The following is a 16,584-nucleotide window of genomic DNA, read 5'->3' as shown; positions in this document are numbered from 1 at the left end:
ACCTCAGCAATCAGATCTCCGTTCTCTGCATGGACTTGAGCGATCGCTCCGATCTCCTTGCAGCAGGTGAAGGCCTGGTACAGCTCCAAGTCATTAACCATGTAGAGGTCCTTATAGGCCATGAACATCTTGAAGGAATTAACCCCTTTGTCTCTCGCAAGGACTGCCATTTCCTCTTTTACCTGTGGATATTTATTTTGGTTAATACTTTGTCATTTTTGGGATATATCCCTAATAGAAATGAGAGAAGTTCAGAAAAAAATCTGATTCGGCTGCTTCGCCAAATTTCACAAAGAAATTCGATTGCTTTGTCATGAAGCGCATTTCTTTGTAAGTAGCGGGCGTTCTGCCCACCGTGATTGAACCCCTCACATGCCGCGTTCATCACTAATCGCAGCATTAAGGTTAATCAGAGTAAAAAAAAAAAATACTCACCATATCCATTCGCTCACATAGAGGCCGTCGCAGCCATCTTGATTGAAGACACCGCATGAAATCTCACTCAGGGACATGGTGACGTCATCACGCTGGCTGGGCGCAAGATTTCGTGCAATTTCTACAATAAAGATGGCCGCAACGGCCTCTTCACGTGCAAATGGATGAGTTGAGTATGTTTTTTGTTTTTTTACCGCTATTTAATGGAAAATTGATTCGTTTGCGAGGAACTTTGGCTTCCTGGGGAATCAAATTTTTCCTGAATTCCACTTCGGATACTTCGATTCGCTCAACCATGAACATGTAACTCCTCCCACCCCCATCCTTCACCAAAATAACAAAGCAACACCCCACCTCAAGACCATTATATTCTCTTTTTTTTGGTTATAGAGATGTTATAAATATAAGGGGTATGTCCATGTTTGAAATCAACTAGTTTGGGGCACAAGATCTTCATTGTAACAAAAATCTCCTACTATTTTTTGTACACAGCTCCTATGCAGTTATGTGTCTCCATGGTTATAAACTACAGATCAACCCGATTTGGTCTATTCCTGCGGACATGCTCCCTTTGATCTGTCCTACACTTCCCGTAAACCTACTGTTAAAGCAGAACTACGGCAAAAATGTTTATTCTTTGACCTGCTAGAAAGGTACATGATGTAAACTGTAGTTTTCTCATCAGTGACTGTATTTGTGAGTTATAACCTCCCTTTTGATCCTCAGCTGTGTCATGTGACCAGATCTCTGATTTCCAACTGGCACAGGACAGGAAGTCAGTTATTTTGCCATTCATTTCTATGACACTAACACTGAGGCCCCCATAGGAATACATAGAGAAACTGACTTCCTGTCCACTCATAAGATGCTGTTGTATTTGGAAAGTCTGATTTCTTGTCACATGACACAGCTGAGGATCAGAAGGGAGGGGATAACTCACAAATACAGACACTAGTAAGAAAATTACATTCACTACAGATCACATCATGTACCTTTCTAACAGGTCAGAGAATAAAATTTCTCTAAGTGAGATAAATTAAATCCAGAAGGCTGTATAATTTCAGTGAAGTATAGTTTCCTGGAGCTGGTTTATTCAGATTATTTATGGGCTGGATTTTTTTTAATGGTAGGTAGGATTGGTGGAGAGACCTACCATTCCACCCCACTCCAGTACAGCTATTCCCCCTAGCCTGAGGTGTTCTCAGGTGTAGTCACTGGGATCAGTACTGGGGAATAAATAGAGGCCTCAGACTTTGAGTCTGGGTGAGAGCCTTGAAGCTGGTAGACTTGTCTGCTCTGAAAGCATGATGTCCATGGGACTTGTACCTACCTGAGATAGATATACTGTTTAGTAAGTGCCCAGATGGGCAAGGTCTTTGATTTGTATTTTTTTCTGTGCTGTGGCTTCATCCAAGTGATTGCACAACTTGTTCTTACTGGAGTCTGCTAGATGCTAAATAAACAAAAGTGGACTTTTAAGGCCTTGTTCACATCTCCGTTAGCAGACCAGGCAGATTGTTCCAGCACAGAGCAGCTTGCCGTATCTAGAAGAATCTGGCATTGCAAGGTCAACTGACGGCAATGAGGTCCGACGGTGATCTGGCCGCTTTCCGGCATATATGCCGGGTGTCGGCCCGACAAAAAAAGTTGCATGCATCCATTTGCACCAGAATGGACAGCCAGATCGCCGTAATGGAGATGTTAACGAGGCCTTAAACTGCTGAGTCAAGTGGAGTCTGGACACTACCTGTGACAAGACCAATCTGGCAGCATTGCATTGGAGAAGCCTGGTTGCCCGCCTGCTTCCTTTAGACTATGGCCCCATGTTGAAACACTTGATTTTGCCCTGCAAAGACTATGTGAAAGAATTTGGCTCCATGGCAATTAAACTGTATTCGTGTAGTCTGAGTGCCATTCACCTAATAAAATGCACTCAGACCTGAGCTATCTGGGGATATGTTAAATGTCTATGTTTTATGCAATAGCGGCACAGTTAAATATTCTTATGTCTTTTATTGTCTTTTGCTACCATGTGGCTAATGGAGTTTTGCCTCTGCCCTTGGAGATAAATTGGATTACTTCCCAATTGTCTCCAGGACAGAAGACATTGTGTGAAGCTGTGTATTCTCCTGCCTGTGATAATTACATTAACCCATTGTGTAAGGTAATTGTATCACAGGCAGAGGGGAGGATTTTGTGTGGGAGTGTCTGAGTGTATTGTATGGGGTTACTGGTTGTTTTAAAAAACCCTGTGGGTGGTACTAATGTGTAAGAATGTGTATATAAGAACAATAAACACACAGCTCTGGCTGTCCACTGCTTTACCCTCAACACAGAGCTTGGTCTCGTTCTTGGGGGGATTGTATGCTGCTCCAGTTCGACTGCTAGGAGTGTAAACCTCTCCTATGGTTTTTCCTATTCAGCTGTATGCAGCATTCATATGGTTTCCAGTTCAGGAGATTGGCATCTTTAGTAGCTGCCTGTGCATCTGGAAAGGGAATATCGCATAAACAGCGTTTACCCCCTTTTATGCCCGGGGTGCCGTTACACTACCTAATTGTATACTAGCAAGAAGTAAAGGACAGATGGAAGAGATTATGACAGCAGGATCTGACCTACACAGAGCTTGTTTGTAGTCTGTAACCATAAAGACTAGTGTTGAGCGAACTTGTGTTTTAAGTTCGGCGTCTAAAGTTCTGGTTTGGGTTATCGAAGAATCCAAACTTAAAACACAAGTTCACTCAACACTAATAAAGACCTATAAGTCTGCACAGGAGCTGTAGACACAAAACGTTGACTTCTATTCAGTAGCGTACATAGAGAAGTAAGGGCCCCATAGCTAGGATCAAATCGGGCCCCCCACACAGGACAGAAATATTTCTGCCTAAACCCCTTACAATGACCCTTGGGCCATTTTCCACTGCCTCATTTGCTAAAAGTTGTTCCTCTAGAGCAGGCATCCTCAAACTGCGGCCCTCCAGCTGTTGTAAAACTACAACTCCCACAATGCCCTGCTGTAGGCTGATACCTGTAGGCTGTTCGGGCATGCTGGGAGTTGTAGTTTTGCAACAGCTGGAGGGCCGCAGTTTGAGGATGCCTGCTCTAGAGGGTAGAGTCCTGGCCAAGATTTCACCTCCAGTAGAAGAGGAGATGATTCCAACTGGGCCCCCTCTTGCCCCGGGCCCCATAGCAGGTCTGCCGCTATGGTAGTTACGCCCCTGCTTCTATTATTCTTGCAGTTCACAGTACAGGATACCTTATCCCATCTATAAAGATACCAGAATTACCTTTTTGCTCCACCAAGTCACAGCCACGTGCAGAGAGTAATCGCAGCACACTTTAGGGTCGGCCCAGCTCCGCCATGTGTCGTACGCGTCAATCAGAGAGCAGCCTTTCTTTGGAATGGCAAAGTCAATGATCATGGTTGTACCTCCGGCCACCGCCGCCTGGGACAACGAGAAGGGAATTATCATCGATGAGTTATCAGCGTCCATATGCTCTGAATGGACATACAGATAATTATCCACCAGTGAGGCGGTCAGCGACTCCTACAGTCCACACACATTAGACAGTATTCACATACAGCACTGATTCCCCAACCTTCTTACTATTAATATTTGGTTTTACATGTCTCAATCCTATCAAACCTCTCTATTGTCCTTGTGTCTTTTCTTAAAGTTACCTGCACACATTGCAGAGGGCACGCGGCATACAGCGCCAGCAAAGTCTACGACATTAGGCCAATCTCATGTACTCTTTGTCTTTGCATGTTCGCTCTGTGCAGAAAGTGACCTGCCGTGAAGATTTTTCAAATCTGCAGCCTGTCAATTTTATGTTCAGATTTCCCCCTATGCAAACACGGGTGACACGGACATAAAAAAACGGACACGGATCCATCATGGGTATCTTCACGCAAGCAGCACTGACCACAGACATGTGAATAAGGCTTAAAGAGACGGCATCATGTTTAGGTTTCGTGATGCAATTTTTTAAGCCAAAATCCGGAGTGGATTATTAAGTAGAGGAAGTATTAAGGACAGATGCAATTTTATTTTTTTATCCGATCCTGCTTTTGGTTTCAAAAACTGCATTAAAAAGACCTGAACGTGTGGCAGCATCCTAATGTCCACAAGGCTGGCACCGCATCATAAACTAGGAGCGTCAACGCAAGACCATGTGCCTGGAGTGAAAAAACGCCAACATTTACGCCGGTCAAAGAAAATTTAAAAAATAAATGTTAGTAAATTTGCCGGGGCAAAGTAAAATATTGTTGCGTGGGCATTTAAAAAGTTGCAAAATGGGGTCTTGAGACTTTTTTTTTTTTTTTGCCAAAAATGTTAATGATAAATCATGACATTTGGTCAGCAGCACAGCCCCTGTTTACATGAGGAGATGTGCTGCTGACAAAGAATGGATTTTGATGCCACCTGCACGGCTGCGGGTGAAGGAACATAAGATCGGCACAAATTTCTGTGTGGTTTTATGTGCATTTCTTCTGCAGATCCACAAATGGCGGATTTTGGTGCAGATTAGATACGGTTTTGCCGCAGATCTCACCCTTCATTAAAAAACAGTGAAACCTGCAACTAAAACCACAAACATAACTGACATTCTGCTGATGGAGATCTGCGCGGCTGGTCGGTCTCCACACAGAAACAATCTGCAAAGTCTACATGAGATTTGTTTACTCTAATGCTCTTTGCTGGGACTGTACTGCGCTGTATTCCCCCCCGCACAGGAATCTGTGCGTTTTCTGCAACATGGGCAGGTGGCCTCAGGGTACGACCCCACAGAGCCATGGACACCCGATGGCCTCATGCACACGACTATCAGTTTTGCAGTGTACACTGGCCGTGTACATGTCACGTTTAACCCTTCTGCACATCCCGCCCTGTGTTACAAATGCCTATTCTTGTCTGCAAAACAGACAAGAATAGGACATGTTCTATCTTTTTTTTTTGTTGCAGGGCAATATGCATCCTTTGTGGTCCCATTGAAATGAATGGCTCTGCATAGAGATTGAAAATATGGTTGTGCACATGAGGCCCACAGCTGCATAACAGATCCAATGAGCCAACAAATAAGGGTTTGCTTACTATTTGGCGGACTGCTGGGGTGCTTACAGGCGACAGGGATTTTCTGAACTAATGCCATTCGTTCCTAATCATCGCCCTGTGTAAAAGGCCCTTTACTAAAGTTATATCTTTTATTAATAATAGGGAATTCTTTCACTTATACAGCGCTAGTATCTATTTTTCTTGAATGTAATATATAATTCTGCCACTAGATGGCATAGTTAAATGTGTTTGACCCCCATTCCAATGCCAGAAATTCCAGTATTTGTATCCATGTATAGTATTTCCTACCATTTATTGCTTGTCACCCTGAAAGTGTCACACAAACCCCACATTTTCTGAATTCATACTGCATTTGGTATGAAAACAAGATTTATAATAAATACTATTATAATACTATAGAACAGCGATGGCAAACCTTTTACAGACTGAGTGCCCAAACTGCAACCTTACAACCCACTTATTCATCGCAAGGTGCCAACAAGGCAATTTACCCTGAATACCACAGTCCGACATAGTATATCTTCCATGTACTTTAGTATTTAGCTAAAATCGCTGCCTGCACTCAATGCGCTGCCTGTGCCGTTCATAGTGCGCCCGGTGCTGATAAATGGCAGGAAAAGTCTAAGGCATATTGGTACGCCATAGACTTTTTCCAGGGTGTGGGTGCCCACAGAGAGTGCTCCGAGTGCCGCCTCTGGCACCCGTGCCACAGGTTCGCCACCACTGCTATAGAAGTACAGAATGAATACAGTGTTGTATGCCATAGTGTCATTCAGTATGGCAGTGTGCATATACAGGTATAATATAATATTGTATGTTATTATGTAGTATAGTATAATACTGTTCATAATAATAGTATATGGCTATAGTTTAGAATGATAGCATTATACATGTATTATAGTAATAAAGTAATGCAATACAGTATATTACAGCATAGTGTTATAGTGGTGTGCAGTATATTATACTATATAGGATGCAATATATCATAGATACTGAAACATGATATATTGCTGTACGGTATAGTATAATACTTTATTGTGAACAATAGAGTAACAATGCACACTGTAGCATAACATAATACATATTATTCATACATTAATACAGTATCATATACAATTATACACATACAGCACACGAGGAAGTCACTGCCTGATGAAACTAAAATTAAACAATAAATCTTTATTAGTGATATTATGCATTAAAAACAGGCAGTGTGTGGCGGTACCTGCCTTGTCTGCTAACCACCCACGTGCCTACACCTGTGGGCAACATAAACTGAAACGCCTACCCTTATACAATGGGCTGCCGTTAATATACAACACATTACTATAAGGCTACAGTCACACAAACGTAAGTTACACGGATACCGGCTCTGTGCGTTCCGCATTTTGCGGGCCGCACATGGCTGGTGCTATATAGAAAATGCCTATTCTTGTCTGCGATTGTGGACTAGAATCAGATATGCTTTATATTTTTCGCGGGGCTGTAACGGAACAATGGAACAACAGATGCGGCCCAATTGAAATGAATGGGTCAACACCTGTTCCGCAAAATTGCGGAACGGATGCGGACCCAGAATTACGGTCATGTGAATGTACTCTAATAAAGCATCCTAGGTGGCAGTATTGTAAAGTATATGATGGCATTATGTATTATAGTAGTGTACTAGATATTGTATAGCGTATTATAGCGGTGTATTACAGCATCGATTAATACAGTATTATACGCTATAATATAGGACACAATTCCAAGTGTATTACAGTGCACAGCATGGTTTGGATATGAAAAGTACCGTAATACTGCGGCTGATGTGTATCGTGTTTGCTCAGGGTTCTCATATCTCAGGCTCCTTAAGAGCTCATTCAGGTCCGAGCTCATGAAGGTTTGCAGTCCGCCAATTGCGGATCCGCAAAACACAGATACTGATCGTGCACATTCCACATTTTGTGGGACAGAACAGCTTGTCCACATAATAGAACAGTCCTATCCTTGTCCATAATGTGGACAGTAATAGGACGTGTTCTATTTTTTTGCAGAAAGCCCATGCAGACATATGGACACAAAGTCATTTTATGAATGGTTCTTCATACAGGCCGCAAAAATTTTTTAATGGACACGAAAAATAAATAAGTTAGTGTGCATGAGCCCTAAGGCTTGTTTCACACTGCCGGCATTAATTTGCTGGTACTATATGACGCCTGCTGGAGCTCTCTGGATCCAGCATTGCCGGATCTTACCGGAATGCCCGCCGCCCCCATTGACTATAATCCGGCCACTACCTGGCAAATACGCTGGGATTCAGCCAAACAAAACCACTGCGTGCAGAGTTTTTGCCCATCCGAATCCCGGCAGCTTTCATATACAGAGTACTATTACTGTACAGGGATGCCATGCTATACTGCAGTCCACCACTAGATGGCAGCACTAGCGCAGTTAGGAACATAAGGCTCCATTGAATATTGCAGAACAGCAGTGGTCAGATATGATCAGGACTGGCGTACCAGGGTGTCAGAGCATCGCCCGGTGGGTCATGGCTTTAGGATGATATTGGAATCATTCCCGCTATTAGTGTAGGGATGATCTGATATTAAAAAGGACTGGATAAAATTTCGGTCACCTACAGGAGCTCTCACCTAAATTACTGTCTATTGTACCCCAGTCTGTATGATTCACTACCTGCAGAGTCCAGATTTACTGAGGTCCTCAATGGTATTGTCTACTTAAGATACTAGACTGATATCTGAGCAGTCACAACTGATAAATTTGGAGCAAATCACAGCAATGCAGAAATTCCCCCAGTAACGCTCAGTACAACCCATTCTGTTGCTCAATTCATTCGCTTGACAGTCATGATCCTATAGGAGTCAATAGAACGTCATGCAGTTGTCAGAGGATGATGGGAGTGCTTCTCATTTGACTTGGTTCTCCTTTCATGATGGAGAGTCTAGGGCTGCAAACTTCAGAAGCAGCAAAGTATTCTGGAATATTCTATTGACCACTTAATAACCAGCAGTTTTTTTTATACTTATGCCTCTCCATGTCTCAGACTTAAAAAAAAAAAATTGGTTGACGTGGCTGTATTAGGCCCAGTTTTATGCAAGAGAAATTGCATTATTTGGTACTGTTTGACAGCACATGTACATACTTTGTTGCTTATAAACTTTTTTTTATTTTTGCATTGCAAATATAGAAAAAGATTTTTGACGTTGCTAATTTTACTTTACTGTTTAGGAGGTGTTCACACAGAGTTTTTTTTTCCAGCAGGAGGGACAAGTAGAAGTCCTTCCTTTATATTTCTAATTCCTTTCAAATCCACTTCTGGCTTTGGCTAAAAAACCTGCAGAAAAATCTGCCTCAAAGCCTCCTCCAAAAAAACTCCATGTGAACCTACCCCCATAGTGTAATATTTAACACTCAATAATCTGTTAAATGAGTTTTTCAGGTTATTTCGGTTCCGTGGAGACCTAATAAGTGTAGTAGTTTTTTCTTTTATGTAACTTATGCACAATAAAACATATTTTATGTATAATATATATATATATTTTTAATCTTTTTTATTTAATGTTTTTCTTACAATTTTTTATTACATTTGAAAAAATCTCATTAAGGAATTACTGTCTTACAAATTATTTTGTACCTGTAATATATTAGCATACTCCTAACTGCTAATACATAGCACAGGCTGAGGGTAGAGCAACGCTAGTTTTTTTTAAATTGAAAGCCCGAGATAATGAGTTTCTTCACCCCGTACAACTAAAAAAGTGCAAAGACCAGAAGGCTCCTGCAAGGGTCAGGGACTAGTGGCCATCTTCAGACGAAGCCGAGAAAGAGCCCGTCTTGCTCTGACTTCCACCTCAGGTGTTGGCCCCATTTGAGGTCTGGCTTCACCCTTTGGGGGTGTAGGGGGATGAGGAACCCGATGGTCACCCCCCCCCCCCCACCCCACTAGACCTCTGGGGGTTGCCGATTATGGTGCCACAACCCTGTAAAATGAAGACACAGTGAACAGAAAAAAATAAAGTGAATATGTGCCATTATATCCCGGAAATTTCGGACAGAATTATAAAAAAAATCCTCATCTTGTCAAGCCGTGAGGCCCGGGCAAAGAGAGGTGAGTGTGATCAAAATGTGAGAAAGTGAAGTGTGTGCAAATGTGCCAACACTCAGAGGGCTCCCAACCCCAGTGCATAAAGGACCTCAGAGTCACCATCTGCACCTTCTGCACCTCAGGCTTTCAAACATCCCAGCTCATGGCTACGATCTAGACTGAGTTCACCTACTGGTGGCAAATATTTCAGCCACCGGTGTATACCTCCAGGTTAACCTCTGTGTGTTTCTCCATCTGAGTGGCCGAGACATACCACGTGATCTAAACCACAAGACCAAGAAGCTACCTTAGCCTGGAAGCACCAAAGCCTCCTCAGGGAGAACCACTTTAGTGATCATATTATCTCCTTGGATTACTGAATGTACAGTCTTGGTGTCCCTCCTAGGTCTCCAGGGTGGAGGGCAGATGGCTTACCTAGCCTCTGATCAGATCACTGAGACCCAATCAGAGGGGGAAACTTTGATCAAGCCACGGTCACATACTGTGACAATCAGAGGGTTAACAGTTGGGATTGGAGCTACCTCCGATCCTGGCTGCAGATCAAAGGGCTGCTGTAAGAACCAGAGCTGTTAGTTACAGTTCATTTTGTAGAGCAGCAGAAGAGCTCTGCTCCCTCAGTGACAGCAAAGGGCAATGGGTGGTCATTAAGGGGTTAGGATTGAAACTACATGTAGTAGACAGAAAACTTCTTGGAGATCTTACCTTGGTTCCTTGGTAGAAGTCATCAATAGACTGCGATCCCATGAACGGAAACTGGAAGTGTGTGTGCGTATCGATACCTCCGGGAAATACCAGTTTACCCGTGGCATCTATGACTCTCAACCCTTCCGATCTTGTGGGGTGTAAGTTTGTGCCGACGTCTTTGATCAGCCTATCTTCGATATAGATGTCCCCAAAAAATGAGCAATCGTCATTAACGATCTTGCCCCCTCTAATTAGGATCCTGCTAGGGGAGGCCATTTTTTTAGCTGCGGCTCTTACAGTAAATCTCCAGATTTATTGTCATCCAGGGTTATGCCAGGCAAGTCTTTATATTTATACTGTGATCTGTAAAAGATTTACTGGGGCAGGGGTAGGGGATGTATTTGGCAATGGGCGGGGTGGGGGATGACTGAGTATCACGGGGCCAACAAACACTATTGAGAACAGCAGAGCCCTGTCCTGTTACATAAACTGCTTTTATATATTCAGAACAGATTCAGCAGATGTCGAATATTTGCTTCCACTGACTTATACCAGAGTTGAAATCAGGTCAAAAATGTGAAGTACGTAAAGAATTTAAAGGAGAATCCAAATGGAGAGTTTGTTTTTGCAGAAGAGACATATAGACATTAGTTTTTCCTGGATATACTACCAAGCTGAAGAAGAGGGCTGACCATATTTCATTTTATCCCAAGGTACATAGAAGAAAGGGGGCCTCAAGGCACCAATTATAATTAGAGATGAGTGAATCGAAGTTGACAAAATAGAATTCGATCCGAATTTCCGGAAAAATTTGATTCGCACCAAATCCGAATTTCCTCACACTTCATGGTAACGAATCACATTTTTTCCTAAAATGGCTGCTGCACATGTGAGGACATGGAGCAAAGGACTCTGGGAACGAGGGATCACCCACAATGCCATGCATGCCGCCAATCAGCAGCCAGCCAGCCCTGTGATGTCAGAGCCCTATAAATAGCCTCAGCCATCTTGGATTCAGCCATTTTCCAGGGAGAGACGTCAGCAGGCGCTAGGGACAGTGCTAGGAAAGACTTCATTGTGGTGAAAAAATGATTTACAAGTTCAGGGAAAGATTATTCAAGGTGTAGGGAAAGGATAGAGAGGCATCATCTACACCGGTGATGCTCAACCTGCGGCCCTCCAGCTGTTGCAAAACTACAACTTCCACAATGCCCTTCTGTAGGCTGATAGCTGTAGGCTGTCTGGGAATGATGGGAGTTGTAGTTTTGCAACAGCTGGAGGGCTGCAGGTTGAGCATGCCTGATCTACACTATAAAAGGAGAACAGTGTGCAATAGGGGAGTTTACAGCTTGGGTAATAGGAGCGATTTTATTACACCTTGCTGCACTGACTGGGGATCCAATATGCCATTATACTGCTGCTTTTAGGTTTGCACTAGATGATACATCTGTAATTCCAGCAAACCTTTATTGTTATTGGGGTGCCAGTGCTGTGTTGCAGGGTGTATTTATAGGAAATATACATACATCATATTAACCGTTCTGCAGTGCATTTAAATTGTTCTACAGTTTCTTTTGGGGTGTATTAGTGTAAAACAAAGGACGTCTTATGTGCCGTTCTGCGGTGCAGTGACATTGTACTACAGCTTTTTTTGGAGTGTTTTAATAGTATAAAAAGTACATCTTATTTGCCATTCTGAGGTGCAGTTACATTGTTCTACAGCCTTTTTGGGGACGTATAAGTGTAGAAAGCTACATCTTATTTGCTGTTTCTGGGGTGCAGTTACATTGTACTACATACTTTTTGGGGGTGTTTTATTTTAATAATTTTTATTTAGAAAACAGCAAAATTAAAACAGATACATAATTAATCAATGACATTGGTAATTCTTGTCCCTCTTTTTTTTATCTATTCCCAACCCACTCAACCCAAACCTACTCCCTAGCGATGCATCTCTAATCCCTTCTCAAAAATGGATTTATCAATAGAAAAAAAAAGACCTACCACTTCCAACTTCCCCATGACCTAGACCACTTTTCCTCAGAATTTCTTTGATTGTATAGCACATTTTCATATCTCTTAACCTTGTTAACCAAATATAACCACTCATTGAGCTCTGGGATATTTTGTGAGATACAGACTCGAGTAATCAAAAGTCTGTCTAAAAACATAATTCTGATCAAAAGAGTCTTTTTATACTTATGGCAGTTTACCTTAGATAAATCACTCAATATACAGAGCTCAGGTGTAAACGAGATTACTACCCACAATTTTTGGGTAATAAAATTCTGAAATGAACCCCAATAAACTTTTAGATCTGGACACAACCAAAACATGTGCAAAAAGTCTGCACGCTGTGAATCACACCGTGGGCAGTTCGAAGTTTCTCTTAGATCACATTTATTAAGCCACATCGGCGTGACATACACTCTTTGTAAAATATTGAACTGTACCAGTATGTGATTCAAGTTATGAAATGCTAATCTTAATTAAGCAAATATATTTCCCCATTCCTGTAGCGTAACCATTGGGCAATCAATTCCCCAAGCTGTCTGACCCAGGGAGACAGCCTTATTAAATAGTGCATTAACTAATAATTTATATAGTTGGGAAATCTTGCCCTTCTGGTCTAGACTCCGTATCACAACATTCAAAGGTGAAAAAGTGTCTATCTCTAACAGTGGAGCTTTTTTTACACTAAAAAGTGCTGGACGTATCGGAAAATACCAACTTAAATTACCTAAATTCCCCATATGTGCTAAATCGGAGAAGGGAAGTACCTCTCCGTTTCTCACCACCTGTGAAAAATACAAAATGTTACTTTTCTGCCAAAACTTATCCCCGCGTAGTTTATCAACATCCTGTAAATAAAAATTATGCCAAAGAAGAGTGCACAAAAGAGATCCCTTTCTCCCCCTCCATCTTCTAATGGTGGTCCAAGATCTAGAGAATAACTTAACTAAATGAATCACCCAGATTCCAACAGAGTAAATATGTTATCAAATGGGGATCGTTGCACCAAAATCTTACACAAAGCACTTTTCTCCCAATTACAATATAACCATAACTGCGCAGCTATAAAATAGCCCTTGAAGTAGGGGAGATTCAACCCTCCCTGCTCCAACGGCTTATAAAAAAAATCCAATTTTAAGCTCACTCGCTTTCTTCCCCAAAGATCGCTCATCACCCTCTCAATGAGTTTAAAGAACTTATCCTCGATCCAGATTGGGGAATTTCTAAGAATATAGAAAAGTTTTGGGGTAAAATCACCATCTTAACTAAGGATATTCTGTCAGCTGTAGTTAGGGGTAGTAAGAAATCTTAAATCCTAGAGGATATCGTCATACTAAGATACGCAAATGAATCAAAAACCTTTAACATCGTCAAGGACCCCTCGCTCAGATACTCAAAATTATACAATAACATAAGAGTGGTTTTGGACCAGTTAATATCTAAGCCAGAGACTTCTCCAAAGGAATAAACTATATGAATAATTCTTGGAAGGGTTATATTAGTGTGATCTATAAAAAAAAGGACATCATCCGCATATAAAGAAATCTGATCCTCTGGTTCCAGTACTCCAAAAATCTCAATCCTTGGGTCTTGCCTAATACTAAGTTCCAAAGGCTCAATATAAATGTCAAACAATAATGGAGAAAGTGGACAACCTTGCGAGTACCTCTAGTCAGCAGAAAACTCGAGGTCAGACTGCCATTAAGATTGAGCTTTGCAATAGGTGAATTATACAGAAGTCTAACCATACTTCTAAACCTCGTACCGAATCCCATTCTTCCCAACACATTCCATAGGACTCCACCCTATCAAACGCCTTAAAGGCATCCAAAGACAGGATGGAGCCGGAATCCCCCCCCAGGTGACTGTATATTCACAAAAAGTCGATGAAGGTTGTGATGAGTACCTTTATTAGGGATAAACAGATTCTGATCGGGGTGTAAAGAGCCTTGTGGCCAACATCATTGATAAAAGCTTAACATCTATATTCAGAAGCGATATCGGTCTATATGACCCCATATCTAAGGGATCTTTACCCTTTTTCAATATTAATACAAATACCGCTTATGTCATAGACTCGAGTAGAATACCATCCGTTATTGTGGCCTCTAACTCCTGAAGTGAAAATTCTACTTCAAGAGATTTCCTCTGTACTTTACTAGGAACCGGGAACGTGATGGAGTCCAAATAGGCATCCATGATTTCATCCGGAATATTATTACTAGTTTTATGTATTTCCGAAAAATGTTTTCAGTAATTATACCCTTGGTTAAACGAATGCTAAGTATTTCATTTTTTTTGGTCCTGATTGGATATCACCTTAGCCAGGAATTTTCCCAGACAACCGGATTCACAGAATTGTATTTGTCGCTTGAAGAAGAGCCTCTGCTGGGCCTTATCCAAGAGAAATTTGGAGTACTCCTGACTTGCCCTTCTATTCTCCTCTGTTTTATTCCTGGAGAACTGATTCATCCCACATAACACAGCTGCTTTTAAAGCCCTCTCTTTCATCCTATAACCACTTCCTAAATAAGAGATATTGCTAATAAATAACCCCCTAACAAACGCCTTAAACGCATCCCATACCAGTTGGGTTTTAGCTGATTTATAATTAACATTCCAGAAGTAGACCATCTCTTGTTTTAACCAGTCATGATTATCTATTACCAACAGCAAATAGGAGTTCAATCTGAAAGGAGGTACTACCCCTTGCCTATCATCAAGCATACAAAGCTCAAGGGATACTGGCACATGATCTGACAGTTTCATATTTCATACATTTAATATATCTCAAATATTTTTCATTTATTAAAGCCAGATTGATCCTGGACATGCAGTTCCCAGATTTAGTCACACAGGAATAAACTCTTCTCCCCCGTCCTAGAAAACCCCAGGCATCTACAGAGCCAGACTCCTGACAGAATCGTGCCAAAGGGGACCCCTGGTTAGATATAGAATTACATGTGTCTCAACCCACAGAAGTCTGATCTGTCTTGGGATTGATAACACAATTGAAATCCCCATTTATTAGAGTAAGGCTTCGTTCACATCACCGTTCAGCCTTTCCGTTCTCCTGCTCCGTTTAGGAGTAGGAGAACGAAAAGGACGGAAAAGGCACATAACTGACGCCAAACTGAGTCAAACGGAGCCCTTAGGACCCCATAGACTATAATGGGATCCGTTATGTTTCCGCTCAGAAGAGGATTTTTAAGCGGAGACAAAAGTCCTGCATGCACAAATAAAAATATATCAACATCCTCCGCCCTCTCCCCATCTCCATCCTGAGAGCAATTATCTGCTGCCTCTTCCGATGTAGAGAAAACAGTGTTTTTTTTTAAAGTTGCATCCTGCTTCCCTTTATGTTCTGTTCTTGTATTTACATTTGGCGATTTCAAGAACTGGTCAATTTTTGCGGACTCTGCAGATCTCTGTCCCGTTTTGGGTAATGACAGGTCTGTTGACTGCCTATTTTGCTTGGGGGCCATTTACTTCACCCTTTTTTTTCTTTTCCCCCTCCTTTTTTTAAACTTCCTTCTCCTCCTTCCTTCTCCTTCTCTCTCCTTCCTTGTTCTTGTATTAATGTCTCCAATCAATATCAAAAAGAAACATCAAGGTTTTTCACCAACTTCTTTCCAAAGTTGCAAAGACAAGGGAGGGAGAGCACGTCCACGGAAAGCATGCAGGCAGTCATGGTGAGTCCATACCCTCAACTTGGACAGGACAGCAGCACAGCGAAACCAGCAAAGCAGATGAGCCAGGCGTCCCACAGAGCCCCACAGAACCCCAAACAAGCCGCACTTGGAACGGGGCTACAGCCCAGAAAAAAAGCCAAGCCACAATGCCCAGCACAGAACACAGGACACAAGGAGAGCAGTAACAATAGGGGAGAGGACAAGAGAACAACAGCAGAGCGGGGCAGAGTAGAGGCAGAGAAAGCAGACGGTGATCAATGATGGTTACTCCCTCTCTATTATCAACCCACAAGCCTGATCTCCCCTGTGTGGGACTGTGCCTGATGAGCTTACCTGCTGAGTGTTGGAACCTGATACCCTGTTTGTGAACTGTGCTCTATAGGTGAGATAGAGACGACACATGTATTAGGTAGTGCCCAGACGGGCAGGTATTTATTTTGGTTTATGTTTGTGCTGGTGCTGAAGTGCCAGAATAAAGCATTATATGGACTTGAACCCAATTGTCTGAGAAGGAATCTGTCATCGCAGCCCTGCTTGAGAAAGCGATCCCTTACATAGTATAAAAAGTACATAT

General features: G+C 42.1%; 1 protein-coding gene across 3 annotated transcripts in view; it reads right to left on the bottom strand.

Annotated features, from left to right (window-relative positions):
- DPYS (dihydropyrimidinase) overlaps positions 1–16,584 on the bottom strand; it is a 76,013-nt gene that overhangs the window by 40,232 nt on the left and 19,197 nt on the right. For 2 of the 3 annotated variants that reach the window (XM_044293161.1, XM_044293163.1), the window contains exons 1-3: positions 10,324–10,630; positions 3,723–3,881; positions 3–182 (exon numbers count right to left, since the gene is read on the bottom strand). In XM_044293161.1, coding sequence (XP_044149096.1) covers positions 3–182; positions 3,723–3,881; positions 10,324–10,581 — 597 coding nt within the window. In that variant the 5' untranslated portion in view covers positions 10,582–10,630. Of the gene's footprint in view, positions 1–2; positions 183–3,722; positions 3,882–10,323; positions 10,631–16,584 lie in introns of those variants that run through there. The other variant, XM_044293164.1, reaches the window with a different exon arrangement.

This window comes from Bufo gargarizans, chromosome 5 (assembly GCF_014858855.1).
Source record: "Bufo gargarizans isolate SCDJY-AF-19 chromosome 5, ASM1485885v1, whole genome shotgun sequence".
NCBI classification, from domain to species: domain Eukaryota; kingdom Metazoa; phylum Chordata; class Amphibia; order Anura; family Bufonidae; genus Bufo; species Bufo gargarizans.
Note: the sequence above shows the minus strand (reverse complement) of the source record. Positions and strands in the feature narration are given on the sequence as shown.